At 42.2% G+C, this 24,684-nt stretch overlaps 1 protein-coding gene across 2 annotated transcripts in view; it reads left to right on the forward strand.

The window, feature by feature from the left end:
- mpp7a (MAGUK p55 scaffold protein 7a) overlaps window positions 1-22,013 on the forward strand; it is a 161,235-nt gene extending 139,222 nt beyond the window's left edge. For both annotated transcript variants that reach the window (XM_028569896.1, XM_028569897.1), the window contains exons 13-17: window positions 4,066-4,146; window positions 8,443-8,536; window positions 12,784-12,892; window positions 14,116-14,259; window positions 20,312-22,013. In XM_028569896.1, the coding sequence (XP_028425697.1) occupies window positions 4,066-4,146; window positions 8,443-8,536; window positions 12,784-12,892; window positions 14,116-14,259; window positions 20,312-20,491 (608 nt within the window). In that variant the 3' untranslated portion in view covers window positions 20,492-22,013. The remainder of the gene's footprint in view (window positions 1-4,065; window positions 4,147-8,442; window positions 8,537-12,783; window positions 12,893-14,115; window positions 14,260-20,311) is intronic.
- Window positions 22,014-24,684: the final 2,671 nt, after the last annotated feature.

The following is a 24,684-nucleotide window of genomic DNA, read 5'->3' on the forward strand; positions in this document are numbered from 1 at the left end:
CTTTAAAAGGAAAAGGTATCATTTACTGAAGGTTTGCTTAAATGCACGAATAATATTTAACCTTTAGACTGAATTAAAAAAAATATATAAAAAAAAAATATATCACAAAGTACACCCTTTAAATAAGGAAATGGAAATACGGAAATATTCCGTAAAATAATATTACACAAAGTTACTCCTTACACTGTTTTCCCAACCCGGTCTCACGCCAGGTCGTGAAATAGTCACGTTATTTTGATTTATTAATTTGTGTACAGGTCACGATTTTGACGTTTATTTTGTGTACACGCCACGATTATCGAACCTGCTCTGGGGGACGCAACAACGGGGAAATGAGGCGTCACACGCCGGCCACAACAACAGGACGGACCGCCACATGTGGGACGCGATCCCCGGGCGCATCCCCAGGCGCATCTCCAGGCGCAGGGGCACACAACAATGAGGAAACGAAACGCCACACGCCGGCCACAACAACGGGATGGACCGCCACATGTGGGATGCGATCCCTGGGCGCAGGGCCACACAACAACGGGGAAATGAAACGCCACAACAATGGGACGGTTGTGGTTAGGAAAAGAAGAACGGGGAAAGGAATCGTCACACACGGGACACACCGACAACAGCGGGACGGTTGTGGTTAGGAAGAGAATAACAAGGAAAGGAACTGCAACACGCGGGACGCGATCCCCGGTCTCCGTGGTGAAAGTCCTGTGTTGTTTGACCAATCCACCCCCCCAACCAACCTCCCTGCCCGGACTTTTGCCTTATCAATACTACTCGCTACGGTCATCGTTCTGTGATCACGAAATATGCTTCCCATTGAAATACATTGCTTTAAAATTCGTAATCGCCACACGAAAAAAACGACATTATCGTGTCCTGTCCACGACTTATAGATTCAATAACGTGACCATATCACAAACTGCCATGAGACCTGGCTGATTTTCCCTCTATAGCAGTTTCAACTTAAAACACTTAGAACTTACTCAGACTCTGTAAGTAGGGCTGGGTATCGTTGAATACCATGACTTCGATACCCGTTCCTAAACAATTTTTTTTTCGATACCAATTTTATAATATCCATTTTAACAAATCAAAATTACAACATTACATATGACGGCACAAACTTATTTGCTTCTTCTTTTTTTAGCTCCTACTACGTGAGCCCCGTCTCTGTGTGTAAAGTAGAGTTTTGTAACGTTAGACAGCCAATCACCAACATTATGAGATCTCGGTAGAAGCATGCTGCATGCTTATTGGCTAACTGACACTGATGAGATTTACCCCTTAGGTATTGAAAAACAAAACAAAAAGTTGCAGGCCTGACGGTTGCTCGTGTGCGGGCATTATCTTCATTTATCTTCAACATTATCTTCAGTGAGGCAAATGCACAGAAAAGTCCAACTTGCAGTTTGCGGTCAGTCCAGGAAACTTGGCTCAAACACGAAAAACGAAAAAGCAAAGTCCTCCTCGGCAGGGAACACATCACCGTCCTCTTTGGTCCAAAATGGCGTCCTTCCAATCAGAAACTCCAGCTTTAGCCAGACACACTAGTAACTTTTGATCTAAATACCTGCGGTTTGACAAGAAAAGTGCATTATTGTCCACCTCTACAGCTTCATCAGTAAACTTAGATCTTCTCCAAGCTAACTATCTTAGTGTTTTTCAATGTTTCTCAGGGATTCCTCTCCTTTTCTCAGCTTGCGGTTCTCTCCACTCTTTTTGTCGTATCTCAGCTCCTTTCTGCCTTACCGGACAAAGCGCTTACAATTTGCCTTTCATTCACCCATTATCACACACATTCATACACCTATGGTGGGGGAGCTGCAATGAAGGCGCTGGTCTGTCCATCGTGAGCAACTAGGGATTCAATGTCTTGCTCAAGGACAGGTCAACATGCCGACAGAAGGAGCCAGGGATGGAACCACCAACCCTGTGATTAAAGGATGATGAAAAATATTTAGTGATATAAGTAACATAATGCAATATTTAAATTTGAATTTATATATATATATATATATATACAGTGGGGGAAATAAGTATTTGACCCCTTGCTGATTTTGCAGGTTTGCCCACTTACAAAGAATGCAAAAATCTACAATTTTAATCATATGTACATTCTAACAGTGAAAGACAGAATCCCAAAGAAAATTCCAGAAAATCACATCATATGAATTTATTAAAATTGATAACCATCTGATGAGGAAAAACAAGTATTTGACCCCCTGGACAAACAGCATGTTAATATTTTGTAGAAAAGCCATTATTGGCCAGCACAGATGTCAAACGGTTTTTATAGTTTGTGACAAGGTTTGTGCACATTTCGGCAGGGATGTTGGCCCACTCCTCCCTGCAGACAGCCTCCAAATCATTCAGGTTCCGAGGTTGTCGCCTGGCAACTCAAATTTTAAGCTCCCTCCAAAGATTTTCAATCGGATTCAGGTCTGGAGACTGGCTAGGCCACTCCAGAACCTTGATGTGCTTCTTCTTCAGCCACTCTTTTGTTGCTTTGGCGGTGTGCTTAGGGTCGTTGTCGTGCTGAAACACCCATCCTCGACCCATCTTCAGCTCTCTCACTGAGGGAAGGACATGTCGGTCCAGAATTCCACGATACATGGCCCCGTCCATCCTCCCCTCAATACGATGGAGTTGTCCCGTCCCCTGGCTGAAAAGCACCCCCAAAGCATGATGTTGCCACCACCATGCTTGACGGTGGGGATGGTGTTCTTTGGGTTGTACTCTGTGTTCTTTGCCCTCCAAACACGACAAGTTGAAAAGTTCTATTTTGGTCTCATCTGACCACATCACCTTCTTCCAGGCCTCTTCTGAGTCGTCCAGGTGGTGAATGGCGAACTTCATGCGGGCCTGTACATGTTTCTTCTTGAGCAGGGGACCTTGCGTGCGCTGCAGGATTTCAACCCATGACGGCGTAGTGTGTTACCAACCGTTTCTTTTGTAACTGTGGTCCCAGCTGCCTTCAGTTGATTCATCAGTTCCCCCCTTGTGGTTTTGGGATGATTCCTCACCGTTCGCATGATCAGGGACACCCCACGAGGCAAGATCTTGTGTGGAGGCCCAGACCGAGGGAGGTTGGCGGTGGTGTGGTGCTTCTTCCATTTCCTGATAACTGCACCGACAGTTGATCTTTTCTCCAAGTTGCTTTCCGATTCTCTTGTAGCCCATCCCAGCCTTGTGCAGATCAACAATCTTGTCCCTGATGTCCGTAGAAAGCTCTTTGGTCTTGCCCATGGTGGTGAAGTTGGATGCTGGTTGTTTGGGTGTTGACAGGTGTCTTTTATACAGGTAACGAGGTGAGGCAGGTGTATTTGATGTAGATAATTGGTTCGGATTGGGGCTGTGTCTTAAAGAAAGACTAACTGGCTTGTAGGAGCCAGAATACTTGCTGTTTGTCCAGGGGGTCAAATACTTGTTTTTCCTCATCAGATGGTTATCAATTTTAATAAATTCATATGATGTGATTTTCTGGAATTTTCTTTGGGATTCTGTCTTTCACTGTTAGAATGTACATATGATTAAAATTGTAGATTTTTGCATTCTTTGTAAGTGGGCAAACCTGCAAAATCAGCAAGGGGTCAAATACTTATTTCCCCCACTGTATATATATATATTCTTATTCCACATCTCTCATAATGATAATAAAACTAGTAATATATAATTGGGGTGCAGGTGTTATTGTAATGTACTGTACAGTATGTATCTAATGTATTATATACTATATATAAACTATTTTTTTAAGTCTCTTTTGAGTCCACCCGGTTCAATGGAGGAGCACTACAAAATATATAACTTATTGTATATTGATATAATCATTTTGATATTGTCCTATAAATCTGTTAAATGCTGATGGTAATGTTGAGTATATTTTATGTGATTATAGTTACATAAAAACCTCATTTGTAAAGGATTTTTAAAAAGTGTCAATGTACATTAAGCGAAGAGTGGAAGAAACTCAGAATGGCAGCCTGTCTCTTTTGGTAATTGGAGAGAGGTAGTCATGGATTCTGTGACTTCTGTCATATTCACAATGTGTTTGTGTTTGTGCAGGACCCACAGGAGTTGGCCTGAATGAACTCAAGAGGAAACTGTTGATCTCAGACCCCCAGCACTTTAGTGTGACCATCCCACGTAAGTTCACTCAAGCCGTTGAGGTAATCTGAAGTCACCCAGTAGATTCCATTTGTCTTCTAGTCTTTCCTCTCTGTGTATGCATCGGTTTGTCTTATGTGTGAGTGTGTGTTGTACATTGTGTCCACCGTAAGCCTTTTACCAGACCATGGTTTTAGATCTGCTATTCATTGGCAAATAACTTGTTTTATTTTATTTTATTAAAGATTATTTTTGGGGCATTTGTAGGACTTTATTTGATAGGACAGCTTAGACATGAAAGGGGAGAGAGAGGGGGAACGACATGCAGCAAAGGGCCGCAGGTCGGAGTCGAACTCGAGCCTGCTGTGTCGAGGATTGAGCCTCCGTATATGGGCGCGGGCTCTACCAGGTGAGCTACACAGGCACCCGCCAAATGACTTTTTAAACGGAAAGAAAATACCACTTTGCGGCTTTCTCCGCATGCTGCATTCACAGCAGCTTATAAAAAAGCCAGTTGTGTTGTGGGACATCAGAAAACTACACATTGTAGCTCCAACAGCACATAGAATAATTCTGTTCAACCCACAATAAACATACTTTAAATTAAATTGCATAATAGGCTTACAAAACATCCAAAATGCCATATTGGTTAGATTTTACATACAAGTTGTACTTGGATACAAAGTCAGTCATAGAATCGGTAGCATCCAAACATTGCATTTTTTAGGCTTATTTTAGATATGGCCTCTTTTAACTGCAGAAAAAATAGAAATGTTGAGGTAGAAATACATTTTTTAAGATTTTATTGTTGCAAGGCCATTTTTGCTTTTATTTTGATAGTGAGTCAAGGTACAGGTAGCAAACGGGGGAGAGAGAAGAGTAAGACATGCAAGAATGATCCCTAGCAGAAATTAAACCAGGGACATTACGGGCCCTATCTTGCACCCGGCGCAGCGCAAAGCCCGACGCAAGTGTCTTTGCTAGTTTAAGACCGACGAAGTTGTCAATGTCCCGTCCAGCGCCAGCGTCGTTTAAATAGCAAATGCACCTGTGCCCATCTGTGCGCCCATGGGCGTGCTGGTCTTACAGGGAGGTGTGTTCAGGTGAATTCTTGGTATATTGCTATCTTGAGGCAGCGGGAAGTGATTGCGCCATTGACCAACACAAACCTGGTCTAAAGTTAATAGCGCAGCATTTCATTGTTATTTTAACAGCGAATTAGTAAAATGTGTCTAGGCTTATGCACTACGTGCGCACACTATGCTTGTTACACACACACACACACACACAGGGAAGCGCAGCAGCACACAAACATGCAAAAGATTACAAATAAAAATATTAAGGTGCAAATCCTCCATCACAATGGCAATGTGCCAAGGTCCAAACGCACCTGGCTTTTAAAGGGGAATGGGAGATGACACTGATTGGTTTATTGCATGTTACGCCCAAAACACACCTTTGAATTAATGAAGACACTAAGTACAACCCTTTTGAACCCGGCGCACGGACCTTCTTTTCTGCCATCTAACTAGCAAAAGTGGATTTGGACACGCCCTAAACGCACCTATGCCAGCCGTTTCACGCCGTGCGCTTAGATCGTTAAAATAGGTCCCTACATGCTTCATAACCACTAAGCCACCAGGACACCCGAGCAGAAACCTTTATCACCAAGTCTTATTGCTATGTTCTGTAAACATTTCTGGCAGTAAGTGAGCTCTCAGTATAACCGATGTGGCCTAAGGACAACTTATTGTAAACATCAAGCTGCTCAGAAAGATGGAATAAGCATTAAAGATCGGTGGTGTTGGTGAGCTGCTGAGGACCCTCGTCAAACATACAAAACTGACACTGAAGCTCGGTTCTCATGGGGATAAGTTGCCTCCCTCTCTGCTCTCTACTTCTCAATCCATTTGTGCCCAAGAAGCCTCTTGTACACCTGTCCACCAAGACAAACACGTTGGATACACATTCTCAGAGAAATGTAAGCACACACGATGGCAGACTACACAGCGCACCCCGTGAGATTTTAGCAACAAATCAAATTAATCACTTTAGGTGAAGGATGTTTAGCTGACTTGCGCCAGTTTAGTTTTCAGTGTGTGAGAGTGCTTGTGCTGTTTGAGCGATGAATGTCCAGTCTGAGACACACACAAACACACACACATACACACACACACACACACACACACACACACACACACACACACACACACACTGTCTGGCAGTGAGTAACACCCAGGGCACGGCTGGTTCTCTCAAGGCCCAGGCGGTTGTTTCTCCTCCTGTGTAATTGTCAGCTTTTCACAGTCTGCCTGACAAGCTCTGAATGACGGAGGAAACTGGGTTTTTCTACCTCCTGAAGACATGCCATTCCACTGCTTCATGTATTGGCACCCAGCTACTCGCACTCCTCTCTTTCACAGCTTATTTCTCACTTTCTTTCTGTCTTTTTCTGTCTCTTTCCTCCACTGCCTATTCCCTATTTTTTTTTCCTTTTAAGGACCCAACGACAGCTTGCCATAATTCTGAACACCATCCAAATGACTGGCTCTCCAAGTCTTGCAAGCTTTTTTTTTTTTTTTTTGCAGTTCTGAGATGTCCCAAAGCCAGCACGTTGGGACAAATAAATCTTTTTGATTTATACAATTAAGCAGGGCAGTGGCATTAGTAATTGCGCGGTTACCATCTGGGGCTTGGAGGGAAACTGAAGAAATTTGAGGACCGCTGATATTAATTGCCGGGTTTGTAACATGCCGTGTGGCATAATGGATGTGTACCAGTGAAGTCTGACACTAGAAATGTCCCTGATGTTAAAATCCCATCGGTGGGGCCTTTTTTCCACTAGGCATGTTAATTGTTTTCAAATGTGACCTGTTATGCTGTGTTTTAATAGAGCCCAGACAGCCTGATTCTGACCCATATAGAAGACGTATGGCACAAGTCCTGGCTCTCATTGAGAGGAAAGAGACTTGGAAAGTATCTTGTCTCCCTCTTTTTTTAATGTTTGATTTCTGCCAATGGACACATGGATGTGTTTAACACTTGCTGTTGTTTCGGATTAAGTCCGAAAGCGGTACCCCTTTTTGTTAATTTGAAAACCAGAGTTTTGGAGACCACCAGCTTGTGGCCCTGGTTAAGATATTTTTTTTCTATCTCCCTCTCTGCTTGTCGCTGTAAAATGTAAACCAGCCGTCTAACAAACACAAGGAGCATTGCAATAAGCCATTAGAGTAGGGGGTTAAACTTTTTGATTCCAATCCAAGTTTACTGATATTTTCCATGATTTGGGATTGAACGGATGCACATTCTTTTGTTGCACTGTAATTATTTTCTGCGCCACAAAACAGATGCCAAAATAATGGATGGTGTTAGTCTAACTACCGAGAGGCTTTTGGCTGTGTCTGACACATTTCTGAATGGGAGGTATAAATATATGTTATCTTATGACAAGGCTGTTTTGGCCTTCCCTCTCATGTTTTTCCTACTGTTGTCTGGGGCTGACGACAGAAAGTCATTGATCTTCTTCAGTGTCCTCTCCACCACAGTAGGATTTATGGCTGTCTTTCCTTTTCAAGCAAGTGACGCATTGTATAAATCACACCATTGGTTTTCCATGAACCCTGTAGATCAGTCTGGACCCTGTAAAGGAAAGGCACTGGTCCACTAACAGGGCACAGCCTCAACACATGCTTACAAAACGAACAACTCGGAGGAGAGTGAAACAGAGCTTGGCAGTTTTGGTTACAGGTGATAAAAGTTTAATAGTTTGTTTTGGAGCTGGTTGGAGTGTCTGACGGGTGTACACTCTCCCCTCTGACCTTTGGAGTACTCCTGAAAGGAGCCGGAGTGTGAGTCGACTCCTTGACCCTTACAAGCCCTTCCAGCGCTGCCTGCTCACGTTCCCCTCTTGTGCTGCCCCCACTGCCAATTTTACAGCAAGGCTTTATGGTTTATGGCCAAGTAAATGTAGAGATTTGATGTTAATGAGAGCTCCCAAACTCAATTACCTTACAGAGGCTAACACTGGCGACTAACGCCACGGCTTCTGTTTCTACAGGCCCTGCAGTCACATTACAAGAGACAAATTTAATAAGACAGTAAACCTCTGCTGAATGTCACTTAAGTGTCTGACTTTAGTGCTGCAGCACTACAGGTTGTGTATTTTATAGTGCTATTACACAATAATATACACAAGGGTTGGCATGGCCCAGTGTGCTGTGTTTCAGACTTCCAGCGATGTTAATAAGGGGCTCGGTTTAGATGCTTTTAGCCCCAACAGTGAGTCAGACAGTCTGGGTTTGAAGTAATCACTCCTTCTCTTCTCCTCTCTCACAGACACCAGTCGGGCCAAGAAGAACCAGGAGAGCGACGGCGTGGAGTACCACTTCATCTCCAGACATCTCTTTGAGACGGATATCCACAATAACAAGTAGGCACAACTGTGTCCGGTATAAGTAAAGAAAACTGACTGACTGACCCAACAAACTTTCATATTTCACCTTTATACGGTGGACATGGGCTACAGATATTCATGATGTCAATATTTACAACTTATAAACTTTAAAACGTATAACGTCCCACTGCCGCACTGTGTGCAATTTCCAATTAAGACAGAGCATGCAGTAAAGTTTAAACAAGTTAATATCAGGTCACACAATTCTCTTTCTTCCATATGCAGTGGTTATTCCCCTATACTGCAAATATATGCATTTTACCAAATAATTTTTTGTTTTATTTTGTATGAAGACTCTTCATTTCTTCACTTAAAACACCTGAACAAATGTGCAAGTTCTTTTAGATATTTTCTATTTGTCTGTTTCCAAAACAAATGCACTTTTTTCAGGAGATTTCTTTACTAAAATACAATTTGTTGAATTGTAATCTCGCACTGCCAGACCTTCCTCCACAGCGCTGCGGAGGAGGGTCTCGCTACTCCATACAACATTCCTGGGATTGGAGAAAAACGTGCTCTGGTTTGTTGGCATTTCTTTAAACCAATCATAATCGTCATGGGCGGCGCTGAGCGCCAGATGCAACAACGGTGCCGCTGCAAAATAACCTCTGGAAGGAACTTGTTTTGGTGGAACATGTATACGCTCAAAAGTAGTTTTAGTCGTGCAGCAGAAAACTCAGTTTGGACAGCTGTCTCGATTTACCCTGCAGAAATTTGACACTGTTATAATAGCTGTTATAATATAACAACTGATGTGTGTGTGTGTGTGTGTGTGTGTGTGTGTGTCTGTGTCTGTGTCTGTGTGTGTGTTTGTGTCTGTGTTCAGTTCAAGTTTATTGTCATATGCATATTAATACGAAGTACCACAGCAATGAAATACAATGTGCCTTAGCTCTCTCTCAGCACCAGTCAATAATAACAATTTTAAAAACATAATAGCATTTAAAAACCTCTAGAATATCCAAACACAATATACATAAGTGACTATGTTCAGACCACAGCCCTCCTTCCTGTTGTGCTATCGTTCAATAACCTTATTACCTGGGGGTAAAAACTATCCCTAAAACGTGTTGTGCGCGTTGGGATGCTCTGCAAACGTCTCCCTGATGGAAGGAGGGAGAAGAGATTATATGCCGGATGACTAGAATCCTACAGAATACCTCGTGCCTTCTTAGTGCTGCGTTTCCAGTAAATGTGTTGGAGCGATTCAAGGGGAACCCCAATGATTTTAGATGCAGTCCTGACCACTTTTGTCAGAAGATTAAGGTCATGTGAAGTAGCCCTGCCAAACCACACTACAATGTTACCGGTCAGTATACTTTCAATTGTTGAGCGGTAAAAGTTCTGTAGAATGTTTAGGGACATACCGTATTTCTTAAGACACCTCAGAAAATAAAGCCTCTGATGTGCCTTCTTAATGGCACAGCTGATATGGAAGGACCATGTGAGGGTGTCTGAAATGTGGATGCCTAAGAATCTAAAGGTGTTAACAGTTTCAACTGGAGAGTTGTTAACAAAGACAGGTGTATGTGTGGGTTTGTTCTTTGTAAAATCTATGATGACCTCCTTAGTTTTCCCCACATTAAGAGACAAATTATTTCTGTTGCACCACATGATCAAATTACTCACCTCATCTCTATCGGCAATTTCATAGTTGCTGTCAATGAGTCCTACATTACAGTAGTGTCGTCTGCAAATTTCACGATACTATTAGTGGGGTGTTTAGCAATACAATCATAGGTATACAGACTGTATAATAAAGGACTGAGACAGCAGCCTTGAGGTGCTCCAGTGTTTAGCACTATAAAGGCTGAGTATGTAGTGCCAACTCTAACTGGGGGCGGCCTGTTAGAAAGTCCTGTATCCACCTGCAGATAGAATTGCAGAGGCCCAGGTCTAACGGCTTAGATATTAAAATAGAAGGTCTAATAGTATTAAAGGCACTGCTATAATCGACAAATAGCATCCTGACATACTTCTCCCTGCCCTCTAGATGTTGGAGCACATTATGTAAAGCCAGGGATACAGCATCATCCATAGCTCTATTTGATCTGTATGCAAATTGTAATGGATCAGTTAAGGCAGGTATGCTGTTGTTGATATGTCTTCACAAACTGTTCAAAACACTTCATAATCTCTCTGTGTGTGTGTTTGTGTGTGTGTGTTAGTTATAATATCCCATAATATAACAACTTTATACTAAAAATATTTGGACTTTTTTTTCCCAGTAGAAACTTTATTCCCATAACATTTTATTTTCTTCAAATGCTATGACTTTATTCTCAAAATCTGTTTTTTCCCTTACAGAGGCCCCGAATACTTAATGCATGCATTTCAGTCAGTTAAATTGTGATTTTAAAATTCACAATGAGCTGGAACTAGGAAATGTTTGCCATGTTTTTCTTGCCATGACTTGAACCAGCTCATTACTAGGATTAATGGACTAATCTTTCATCTCTGATCACATTAGAGGGAATGACCTGTATCCCAATCACATTTATAATAGGTTTTATTTAGGGTTTATTTTGCTATTTCAAAGTTTAACAAATAAAACAGTTTTTAGAACATGTGCAATTTGAGTCCCGTCACTCTTATAAAAAACAACAGAATCCCTCTGGACCACTAGAGGCAGTGCGACAGTCTGACTGGTCCAGCACTTGCTGCCACTGTTCAAAGACAGCCTCCCTGCTGTCGTCTGTGTCTCTCTTTAACGGAGTGTGAGCTGGTGTTGACAGGGCCGGGCCCTGTGTTGGTAACAGATCTCCAGACAGTGGCCCCAAGGTCTCCTGTCTCTGCTTCCTCCTTTCCTGAGGCGCTCTTTGCGAATGCAGCCACACCACGGCCCGCCTTGACATTTGTGGCCAACAAATTGAAATGCAAGTTGTAATAGTCATAAGAATGATTGATGTCTTTCTGCTGGTCTCACACAAGCTGGAAGGGGGGAGATATACTGTAGGGTACACATGCAAAACATTTATGCACGCAAACACACAGAGGGAAGCCTGTGGTGGTGAGGGCATAGTGTCAGAGCATGTAGAGAGAAGAAGGGAAAGGGGGTGCTGTATATTTAGGCCATGTTGCGGTGTAGGTCGAGGCATGCAATGTTTTTCAGGGAGTCGGAGGGGTGAGTGACAGAGTTGTGATGTGGGATGGATGCGTGGGACACTCCATGCAGAAATTACAAGGCAGCAAAGTAGACGAGGAGTGAGATGACCTTGTTTGCGTTATGCCTCATTGCATGCAGCAGAAACAATGCAGAAATAAAAGGGTCCACAACAACGTGTGTTTAGCTTGAACAACTTTCCCAAGGGAAGCCCTGTTCCGTGTCAAAATGGCAACAATTCATACTCTCAATATAGCCAAACCTCCACTACACTGGCACGCCTTCCCGTAATCTATATACCATCCACCTCTGATGACAAACGGCGTAAAATGCTGTAAGGTGTGAGTTTTTTCAACACAGGCTACTGTAAGCTCTTAAATCAATTTCCCATAACCAAATATGAGGTTTGTTCGAGACTTAAGCTTCCTTTAAAAAAAAAAAAAAAAAAAAAAAAAAAAAAAAAAAAGGCTCAGTAAAACTTTCTTACATGGGCAATTACCATAAAATTCTTTTTACATGGCATCAGCTACACAGAGGCAGTCATTCTGCCCGTTGCTCGTCCTATTAGCTTCAAATTCTTTCCACTCTTCTTGCTGCCTTTTTTTTCCTCGTTGTTTTTAGCTAAAAATACACTGGTGGCTTTTTCCTCATGACAGCTGATTGCTGTGAAAGGGGGACGATTATCTGGTGTTGTTTGCTTGCGCCCAGGCAGTTGCTTGCTGGGCTAAAATCCTCATGGATTAAAGGAGGGATAGGCATTCGGGGGCTTTGTGGTCTTTCTGGAACAAACAGGTGTTACTAATTGAAATAGTTGCATGGGAGATTATTTAAAAACGCCCAAACCGTCTGGTTTTCCAATTCAGCTTGAGAATGCTATCTTCAGATCTGTCAGCAGTTGAAAGAGTAATCCTCCTGTCTCTGTGGATTTGTAGGGTTTTTATATATCATTATTTCTAAGATAAATCTCAGGAGCGTGCTGACACAGTCGACCAGATTAGGACGAGATTCTAATGTTACTTCAAAAGGGACGTTAGTGTTGCATTAGACACTAATCCCTGCACAAAAATGGTGTTTTCTTACTTAACAATCTTCTCATCTCTTCTCTCTTTCAACCTCTCAGGTTCATTGAGTATGGCGAGTACAAAGGGAATTACTACGGAACGAGTCTAGACTCGATACGCTCCGTCCTCTCCAAGAACAAAGTGTGCTTATTGGATGTCCAGCCTCATGTGAGTGACACAAACCCTTCCTCTCTATCTCATTTGAATCTTACCATCCCACACTTCCCTGTATTTTTGAACTTTTTGCACCATTGCCCCTACCTACCTCAGAAACAGATCTATCTCATCCCTGGCTTTCCTGAGGCCTTGGCAGCCAACTAGGTTAGCAAAGTGGGTTTTAAAGGGGGCATTTTCAGGGAGCAATAACCCCTAATTTCCTCTATTTGAAGATTTCCTCTTCGGCTTATGTCTTGGGTGGTGGCGATCAGACCCTACATAAATGTCCGGCTTGTCGCTGAGCCCCAAGAAACCTCCGAGCATGATTCCCATTAGTCCAGGGTCGGGCCCATATCATCCAGCTGCTGCCCCATCAGCTCCTTTGTGTTTGTTTTTGTTCAGTGGATAATGAGAGGCACAAATACATCATTATATAGATTAGCCTGGCAGGTTCTCAAACCACCCCGGTCTGAGCAGCAATGAGAGTCAGCCCCAGAGCCCTTGGCTAAAGTGTGTGAGAAAGAGTCTGCGGAAGCTCATGTGGGTGTATGTACATTTGCGTCTGTGCTTTTTTGCTTTATGAATACATTCGTGGTGTTGTGTAAGCTGACGACCCCCCCCCTTCCTCCACTATGAGCCCATTCTGACTCATGGATCAGATCAGTGGCAGTGTAAAAGCATGTTATTGCTCCCATGCTGACTTGGTGACGGCTGATGAGAGCTGAGATAAATGCTTCTCAGTGATTCTTCTCCTGCCCCTCTTTTGGTTTTTTGACCCATCTTTCTATCCGTTGTGGGTTTGGACCCACTGCCTATTAGCACAGTTGCAAGCCCTGATCACGATGTCAGAACCAGGGGAGAGCCTGAAGCTTGACGCCACCACTAACCAGCTCTGAACTTTCTTCTACCCCTTGAGAACAAGATGGGTGGTGTTGTTTAATGCAATCGTAAACCAGAAAGAGGAGACCAGAAGGCAGGGCAGATGTGGACAGAAATGTATCCTCTGCTATCTTCTAAAAAAACCACATGCGCTACACAACCAGAGGCCTAACCCATGCACTCAACCACTGTTTGTCAACTTTTTGGGCTTTTAACCCTAAATGTTTATTAAATTACTTTAACATTCCTATTGTATTGCTGTCCTCCTCTGTTGTTGCTCAATTAACATCTTTGCTTTTAAATTCATATATACGGTATATATTTATTTTTTATTTTTTTTATTTTTCTCTTTAAAGACCCTAAAGCACCTGCGGACAGCAGAGTTTAAACCCTTTATAGTATTGGTAAAGCCTCCTACGATCGAGAGGTTGAGGGAGACCAGACGGAACGGCAAAATCCTATCTGGCAAGGACGACAAGGGTTCTGCCAAGCCATTCACGGTAAGAGAACATGGGGAGAACGTTTATTTCTCCCGCTAAATCAGACATTCATCAACATAATGTTTAGAGTTTTTTAAGTTGCTTGAAGTACCAGATGGGTCAGGTTTGCCTTGATTTAGACAATGACAGGAAATCAATTTGATATACATTTCAATGGGTAGCCTGGCTGGTGCTCCCAAATTGCATGATATTTGTAAATGCTTTTCAGATGAGATTAAGTTAAATGAAAGTTTAATGACCCCTGTGAGGAAATCACTACAGCAGAAAATAACAGGATACTGCTAATAGGATATACATTAAGTAAGGATAAAGGGAAATATTGAGCATACAGCCAGGGAGCAAATCAAGTTTTATCGTCAAAAATTGCCAACGTGCAATGACTAGAAGATGCTGACATGTATACGTTGCAAGAACAGTCACGTGAAGAGTATAGCTGGGGCGTGGCCAGGTTGGATCAGTGGTAGAGCAGGCGCACATATACTGACAGGTTTATGCCTCCAGTGGTCCAGTGGTTCGAATCCAACCTGTGACAATTTCCTGCATGTCTTCCCCCCTCTCTCTCTCTCTCTCTCCTTTCTCACCTAGCTGTCCTGACAAGAATTTAAAGATGGAAAAAGCCCAGAAAAATAATCTTAAAAAAAAAAGCTGGGGAACACACTAAACACAAAGTCCAATGTGTTACAGTGTAGAAACGCACACAACAGATTAGCAGCAAGAAGAAATAACAGAAACACTATCTGCACTCTGTGTGTGTGTGTGTGTGTGTGTGTGTGTGTGTGAGGTCATCCCTTACACACCTTTATCCCAGCCTGACGCAGATGAAATCAATTAGCCTGCGTTCGGTGCTGCTGTGAAGTTGCAGAGCGGGGGGGTGGTTAGGGTGGATGATGGTTTTCCCAGCCCCATCAAGCCCCGGTGCTCGCTCGCCTGCACGCGTGTCTCGCTCGCCACATGCAGCGTTGAGGCCAAAATTTCGGTCAGCAACACACCACAGATGGGACCCCATGGGGGAGAGAGAGACTGAATAAGAGTCGGTGCTGTCAAATGAGACAGAGACAAACTAGCACTTTGAGGATGAGTGAAGAAGAGGAACAGTGGAGAGGGTGATGGGGAGTGAGCCGGGGTCTGCAGCTGTAAATCCAACATGGTGGGCAAAGAGTGGCGCCTATTACCAGCTGGGGTTTCATTTATGCTATATATATGTATTTATTGAAAACATGCAAATAACATGCACATTAACCAGCTCTGACTGGGGGATCCCTAATTCCATAATCATTTAAATACTTAAGTTTTACTTTTCATTGTCATGTCAGGATGGTAAGTATTTTAAAGACCTTATGAAATTGGGACTTGAATTTTCCCCAAAAAACACCTGAAAAACATTTGCATGTTCATCTTCAGTGGTGACCTCATTAATTACTCATGTGTTATTAAGTCACCACACATTTTTGAGCATTCTTGCCTTTCTTCTCATTCTATCAACTTGAGCCCCCTTTCATTGTATAAACACACTTGGTTCCCATTCGTTTTCACACAAAACAGAATAAATTCAACACAAAAAAACAGATAAATACAAGGAGGGTACAAACAAAAAGTTAACATTTCTACATAAAACCTTTTCAGACCAAAATAAATTATGGTATAGGAAATTCTTTTTAAATAAACAGATTAGGCAAATAAAGTAGTAAGGGCAGACAAACTGGAGAGAGAGCAAGACAGACAGACAGACAGACATATACTGAACTTTTATACACTAGGCAAAATGATGCTCTGCAAGATCTACTCTATGAGCCCGCTACTGTGCGTAAGTTGAACGTTTTCTTCTACCTGAGTTGGTACTTTATCAGAGAGTATTTTTCTTAGATCACTGTAGAATGGACAGTACAGTACAAAGTGACTTTCATTCTCTGCTTCAATATTCTCTACTTGTGTAAATAAATATGGATTGCATCCTATTTTCTCCTGAAATAACACTCCACCTAACATGCAGCTCCACTGATTATTGTGAGCTGAGGAAGCAACAACAGCGTAAGCAACCACGAACTGTATGGGGCTAACAGCACATTTCTTTGGGCCGCCCCAGAGTCATCCTCCCCACTGAGCGTGCTGGCTCTGCTCAATCAAACACACTCAGGTGCTATCATACATGCAGTACAGTGTGCAGCTATACAGTAGGTCACAGTTGAACAGAAACATCCCTTAGATATTTCACTTGACTGTCAAAATTTAGCCTTAGCCAGTCAGTGAAATATTATTTTTGCCTTCAGTCTGCTCCTCATTTCTTAGCAAGGGTCCTGAGAACAATGAGCTTTAGTTGTCTGAAACAGGACGATTGCTAACAACCCATGCTGTTATTACTCACTGTCCCTTTATTAGCTTTGCTATTCTCTCAAGTAACACAAATACACCTCTATAAACTGTGTGACAAGGAGGCATATTTCAGCCAGGTTACAAACCAGGTTCTGTGTAAATGTTCATGCACAGTGACAGGACATAAGCTACCTCCGATTTGCTATTAAAGGCTCTGAAAGAGAAGCTGCTGGGTGAGTCATCTCAGACATGTTCTATTCACCGCCAGCTGTATTTCTCTCTCAGAGAGGCTGATGTCTGCTTTAATGATAAAGGCTGAGGAACAGTCGTCTCATTGTTTCAGCAGTCTGAAGAGTCGGACTTTAGCCCCATTGTTTGAGCTTGAGATGATTCGGAGTAACTTTTCAAAAAGAAGCTGAAGCGGGATTTAAAAGCAACCAAAAACAGGCTGATGCAATGCATAATTCAGGCCAAAAATAGCATATTATCTGAAGTTACCACAATCATTTAAAGTGCTCATATTATGCTCATCTTCAGGTTCATAATTTTATTTAGAGGTTGTACCAGAATAGGTTATCCATATTGTTGTTGTACTGCACATTGCAGCAGCTTCTCTTTTCACCCTGTGTGTTGAGCTCTCTGTTTTAGCTACAGAGTGAGACATCACACTTCTGTTCCATCTTTGTTGGGAGTCGCACATGAACAGTAGCTAGGTAAGGAGTACTAGCCAGTCAGAAGCAGAGTATGAGGGCGTGCCCTGACAGTACCTAGGTAAGGACTACTAGCCAGTCAGAAGCAGAGTATGAGGGCGTGCCACGCTAGCAGCTAGGCGAGCATTATAATGTGTGTTACAAAGTGACCCACGTTTGTCTCTGAAGTAAAGGCTGGACTACAATAGAGCTGTTTGGAGCAGTTTGTGAACAGTGGTTTCTGTTGGAGATGGTAAGTCCCTTTGGGGGGGACTTTGGGCTTTTTCACTTTGTTAACCTATAGCGTGCACAAAAAAGATATATAACACAATAAAGGAAATGGAAAAAGCCAAAAAGCATAATATCTTTAAAACTGATTTGGAAAGATCCGCTTGGTTTTTGACGCAGGTGTGTTTCATTGGGATTAATAAAGCAGGTTTCCCGCTGAGGACATGGTGTGCGTGGTGGTATTAAAAGATGATACCTGAGGCTGACACATGCTGCTTTGGGCTGAAAGGGTATATAGTCCCATAAGGTGAATTTTCCTCTCTAAACAGAATTTACAGTAAAACGAACACAGTAGGATCACAAATATGATAATGCAAAAAAGAAAACCATAACCGCACAACCATACAAACATGGCATTGATTCAAGTCTGCAGTATGTGCAGCATGGACAAACAGTGGTAAAACCAAACTGAGAGTCAATAGCTTCATACGTAATGTGCAATGAAAACTGCAATTTATCTCTGCTGGAACAAAGTACTTAAGCAGGCACACAACGCTACATCATTTCATGTGGAAATTAAGCAATCTAATGGCAGTGGGGATAAATGAGTCCCCGGTGTTTTTCTTCACAAGTTTGGCCCTCCAGAAGTGGCATCAGCTCAAACTGCCCTCTGAGGAGAGCGATCCAGTGCGGATCAGTGGACGCCAAAGAATATCCACTCACTCCTACTTGCCCAGTTTTCCATTAGACTCTTTTACCTTCATTATATCCATCTCTCTGCCCCTTTTATTTCATCCCACATCTATCTTATTATTTTCTTCCTCTGTTTTTTGATTCTTTTTTCCATCTCTCTACCCAGCTCACTGTCCCTTAGGCAGTGTCCTGCCGTGATTAATGTTCTTTTACCTGGAATGGTCTAACTAGAGAGAGACGTAGAGACTCGCTGGTGGACATGGAAACATCACACTCACAAAACAGTGTACAGTCTCTCCCAGGTTCCTTTAGTTGCCAGGATAGGTCAGACGTGTTGTCTTCCTGGTTTTGTGCACAGTGGTCATCTTTAAGTCCTTGTCCAATAGTGAAAGACCTGCAGAGGCTTCGGTCCAGATGACAGAGAATATAGTCCCACTGGAGAACACTTTTCTCCGCAGGCCAACAAACCTTCTGCCCTCTCTGAGCCCATCCATTTTTTTGTCATCCTCCAAGACACAGGCTAATAAAACGATCACACGTTCCACGCAAAAGACAGTAAAGTGTGAGATGGTGTGGATCGGTTTTTGTAAGGTAGCTACATGAGAGCCAGCCGGGCACGAGAAACACAGACAGGGCTTTTGCTGAGTGACACAGCGAGCGAGTGTGTATATTTAGCTGCGCAGCTAATCCATTATGAAGCGGAAAACCACCAGAAACATTCTGAAGTAACTCCTGGCTAGAAGGAGCGTCTCGAAAAGCGCAGCCGTTTAGGAGCTTTAAACTTTAACGAGGCTGTGTTTATGTGCGTACACACTGTACGCACACACAGCTTGATCCGGCCTGTTTGTGAGTATGGGTGTGTATGTGTGTATGTTTGAGCTCTTGTGCATCTCTGTGTATTTATAATTGTGTGTTTGGCAATGGAGGTTCACTATAAAACCATATCTATCCAGAAATCTAAAGTTGAGTGTTCCCAGTAAAAACATGAGGCTAAATCAGTGCAGCCACTTTAACCCTGCTGTTGCACCGAGGGCAGGGTCAGCCAGGGCCCACACAGCTGAAACCAGAAAGCCTCAGAGGGACCACCATGGAGAGATACCTGGGTTGTTTCAGAATGCTCTTTCTATGAATACAGGAGCCCCAGCTAGCCAATATTTACTCCTACCCTGATAAAAATATGTTATTTGGCTATTCCTCACAGCACGTGGTTTTATTCTTTATACTGGACAGCTGATTTGCATATTGACTTGGAAAACTCTTCATCCCTTTGGAGCACGCCTGTTTAAATGGTAACCATTGTTTTTTTCAACCTGGACCCTATTTTCCTATGTTTTTGTGTCTTAAGTGATTGATGGGAACAACATTCTGTGACCTTGGTCCAGTATTAAGCGAGATCGCTGCAGTCGGCTGCGCCGTAAATCTCTACACCTAACCCCTGACATAATTTTTCATCTTTGATCATGAGAACACAGAATTTCAAATAAAACCATGAGTTGAATTGCTTTTTGATATTATTATTATTATTATTATTATTATTATATGTTATTATTATTATTATTATGTCCATTTTTGACACCTTGTCAACTCCACTAAATGCAACAGGCTGGTCAGCAGGTTCACACGGTCTGATCTCTCAGTCCTGACAATAGAACAGCGTCGCCACACGCTGTCATTTCCCTATCGCACATATCAAATCCAGACTGGCAATATTGTATGTTTTTTTTTTTTTTTTTTTTTTTTGGAAATGATGGTTATGTTTTGTCCTCAACATTTTGAGGATATTTTGAGGATATTTTCTTTGAGAATTGGATAACCGTGTGAGGAAATGATGAAAATTCCTTGAGGTCAGGTCCTTGCATGGGGAGGTTTTAGTGCGTGGTCTGTGCCAGGGTTCATGTGTGGGTACCATGTCTCTGGGAGGTTAGAACGGGCTCCGTACCGGCCATTTGATGTTTATTTGTGTGTTCAAGGCCATGTAATTTGTGTTTGCAGTACGTGAATCTATCTTCCCCTCTTGTTTACTGTGGCCAGTGTTTTCTTTTTGCAGCAGATAGGCACCCTCAAATGAGCCGTTTTGCTTTTGGTTTGTGCATCTCTGTCATCTTTGCTCTGTTCTCACGTACACACTGCAGGAGGAGGACTTTGAGGAGATGGTGACTACTGCCCAGATGCTGGAGACTCAACATGGCCACCTGTTTGAGAAGGTCATAGTCAACGATGACCTCTCGGCAGCCTTCAGCGAGCTGCGGTTGGCACTAAAGAAAGTGGAGACGGAGACTCACTGGGTTCCAGTCAGCTGGACTCACTCCTGAGATCCACACAGAGTGTACAGGGAGAAAAGGGAAGGGCTTTGACAAAAATATGCAGGTATTTTATCTTTTTTATGTCTGCTGTGGCTCGTGTTGGGGGTTGGGAGGGGGGGATAAAACAAGAATGCGCCAGACTGCTGTGTCGCCATACCTGAGCTGCACAGAGCTAAAAATAAGCTTTTGCCTCGGATCAGGGTTGGATTTAGAGCTCAGCTGTGGTCTGGATGTGAATCTACAGGGCTGAGGGTTTGTCCAGAATATGGGCCTTGCACATTGATCTGGGTCTCAGTCTGGGCCACACAACTACGAGCCACGAGTTTGAGCTCCTTGGTCCATAACCAGAATGTGGAACGAGCCTAGACCATCACAGCACCAGCAGTCCTGCCAGCACATCATCAGTCGCCAGGCCAACCAGGACTCCATCTTTAGTGTGTTTATAACATTAGGCCATTAGAAACCAAAGGGTTGACATATTTCTTCTTGGTGGTCAACTTACATATATATGTCTTTAAAAGAACACAACCTCTGAGCGGGCAAAAAGGGAGGGAAAAGAAAACCTATTTGCCTACTGTCTTAACTATATTTCTGTGCTTCTATAATGCTTCCATGACTGTTACTCCAAACAAAACATTGTCAGGTACACTCTCAAAAAAGGGCAGTAAATGTAATTTTATTTAAGAGAAATTAATATATTTTCTAATATCCTCCGGGGTTGTTTTTTTTGCATACCTTTTATATACATATCTTGACTTTTAAAGCAACCTGATCTCAACTGTAGCCATCTCTCTTTTTTACATCAGAGGCGTCTCTCTCTTTTTTTTTGTCAAGTGTTTTGATTTTATCACCCTAGTCTAGTTTTCCCCCTACAAAGTACATAGAGAGACATTTTATTTAGGTATTATATAATCCATTTAGGAGCATTTTGAAAAGCCACCCTTCATATGAAGGTGCCCAGAATAACAGCGTTGCCATTTAAAGTCCCAGAACTGGACCCTTTTGGCTGTCTCCTAGAAGAAAATGTTCACAATTGTGTTTTATTAGGGTGGAGTCTATTTTTATTCACATAAAAATGGCTTCAGCAAGGCAGCTAATAGAGAGTCCACAGCACACTTCCCTGGTTTTACTCAGTATTTATTTTTTTTTAACTCCCAACTGGTTGTCAAAGCAGCTAGTCATTAATCCTGGCTGTATTATTATCATTAACAGTGTTACAGCCCTGGTAGCTCCGTGGTTCTTTGCTTCTAATGTAGTGAAAACCTGATGATTTGACACTTTAAAGGAATACTTTTCCCTCTTATTTGCTTTCCTGCCAATAGTAAGTTGAGAAGATTGATCCCACTGTCATGTCTATGTATTATTTGTGGATGTAGAGCCAAGAGGCCATTAGCAGCACTTCTAAAGTTGTGGTTTTATGATCTTGTTTCTGTTTGTGAACAAGATATTTGTTCATTTATAAGCGTTAAAGGTCCCATGACATGGTGCTCTTTGGATGCTTTTATATAGACCTTAGTGGTCCCCTAATACTGTATCTGAAGTCTCTTTTATATAGACCTTAGTGGTCCCCTAATAGTGTATCTGAAGTCTCTTTTATATAGACCTTAGTGGTCCCCTAATAGTGTATCTGAAGTCTCTTTTATATAGACCTTAGTGGTCCCCTAATACTGTATCTGAAGTCTCTTTTATATAGACCTTAGTGGTCCCCTAATACTGTATCTGAAGTCTCTTTTATATAGACCTTAGTGGTCCCCTAATACTGTATCTGAAGTCTCTTTTATATAGACCTTAGTGGTCCCCTAATACTGTATCTGAAGTCTCTTTTATATAGACCTTAGTGGTCCCCTAATACTGTATCTGAAGTCTCTTTTATATAGACCTTAGTGGTCCCCTAATACTGTATCTGAAGTCTCTTTCCCAAAATTCAGCCTTGGTGCAGAATTACAGCCACTAGAGCCAGTCCCGCCGTGTGCTTTCCTTAGGATGTGCCATTTCTGTGTCTGTAGCTATTGAGGAGAAGAGAGGGGGGGCAAGGTGGAGGGTGGGGGTGTGGCCTTGACCAACTGCCATGCTTTGTTTGTTTTCAAGCCATGATGTCTCTCTCTCTCTCATTGGTGGGCCAAATTCTCTGGTCAGGCAAAGCAAAGAAAGGGGAGGTAACCTTGCTCCTTATGACATCATAAGGAGAAGATTCCAGATTGGCCCATCTGAGCTTTCATTTCTCAAAGGCAGAGCAGGATACCCAGGGCTCGGTTTACACCTATCACCATTTCTAGCCACTGGGGGACCATAGGCAGGCTGGGGGAACGCATATTAATGTTAAAAAACCTCATAACGTGAAATTTTCATGCCGTGGGACCTTTAAGGTGCTGGTACACATATTTTTTTTTTTTTACTTTGGAGAGAGCCAGAGTAGTTATTTCCGGCTCCAAACTTAACGTGCAGACATGAGAGTAGTATCCATCTTCTCATTTAACTCTTGGGGGAGGACAATAAGAAAATGTCTCACATCAAACTATTCCCATAACTTTGAGTTTTGAACAATTGGCCTAAATACTGTACAACTGATTTGTTTTCTCGTACACTAGCTGTATGTCCAGCTCAGGTTGCTATTACCCAAATGTTTTTGTTTGTTTATTTTACCTTTTCCACCTACTATAAAATGTATATATTTGATTTGTGTCCATTTGAAAAAAAAGGTGTAATGAGTGTTATTGCTTTTCAGTAATCTCACACATTTTAAAGAAACTTTAACACCCGTCACCCTTTACTTTGCCCCTAGTCTTTTATTCACTTTAGTTTCGCATTTAGCAACCTTTTATATATTATTTTCTTGTTCACCCCTTCATATCTTGTTCTGCCCCTCTGCCATCTATTTTATTGATCAGTATCAGATTTGTACAGTCTCCAGAAAATATTTTTAATTTCTTGCTGTAAAATGAAATGCTGTTGTATGAATTTACATTATTCTTGATAACTGCTACATTTTATATTAAAGAAAATCCAACTAAAACTTGTATTTCCATTGTAAAATGAATTGTTAATGTCCTCAACTGGGCAACGATTGAGAGCTATACGGAAGAGGATTAGGGCCACATGTGAAAAATGTATTTGAGTTTAAAGTCAGAATTCTGACTTTTTTTAAGTCTTAAAAAGTCATCATTTTGACAATAAAGTTTAGAATTCTGAGAAATTAAGTCAGAATTCTGATTAATAAAGTCAGAATTCTGAGAGTCTGAATTCTGACTTTAAACTCAATACATTTTTTTCACATGTAGCCCTACTCCTCTTCTGTAGAGAGGTGACATTTTTTTCCAGCGGTTCAGGCGAACCAACATCCTGACGTTCGTTTACAGTGATGGTGTAACCCTTATTACAATGTAGTAAGAATGTACCTTTATGAAATAGCTTGTAGTAGTGATATGTATTTGATATCCGTATGAATTTGGACCAGAATCAGAAGAAAACTAGATTGTTAAGAGCCAGAGAATTGAACGTCAATATAGAAACTAAGAGACCAGGATAAAGTTGAAAAGTGTATAAATATACACAGAAATTTGGCATACATACAGATAAAACACCGGTATGAAAAATAAACTAAAAATAATAAAGCGCGCACATAAAATAAACCCTTTCCAGTTCTATGAGCTCAGTTGTTCTTTGATGACGTGAGTTCAGAGATGTTCAACGTTGGGGCCCTTATGAGTTTTGGTTCTGTTTGTCCTTCCACCATGAAGAAGGAATCCAGAGCAATCCGTCAAAGTCAAGTCTCAAATCCTGTAGCTCGCCACCTAGCCAACTGGACTGGGAATCTTTAAACTCTGGAAATCTCTGGGATCTCAGGAGTCGATGTGGTTCAATATTCTTCTGTGGACTGGACCTCCCCTGCGTAGCATTTCTCAAATCTCCACCAAAAACCTGACCATTTTAACGGAATTCACTGTCTTTAACTCCGTGACGACAGTGGATTCAGGCACAGCTCTTTTGCTCGAGTGAATAATGCCAGCCTCCTACGTCCCAATGCAGGCGCCAAAAGGGACGTGAGGAGACGTAAATCTAGTGATCTAATGCAGCCTAGCTGATAGCTGATTGGTCAGCTCACGGACCATAGCTGATTGGTCAGTTCACGGACCCAAGTTCACCTGTTGGCTTATTCACAAGCCCATCAAAGCCAACAAAAGAATATGTGAAAGTTAAATCAT

The sequence above is a fragment of the Perca flavescens genome, chromosome 22 (genome assembly GCF_004354835.1).
Source record: "Perca flavescens isolate YP-PL-M2 chromosome 22, PFLA_1.0, whole genome shotgun sequence".
Lineage (NCBI taxonomy): Eukaryota > Metazoa > Chordata > Actinopteri > Perciformes > Percidae > Perca > Perca flavescens.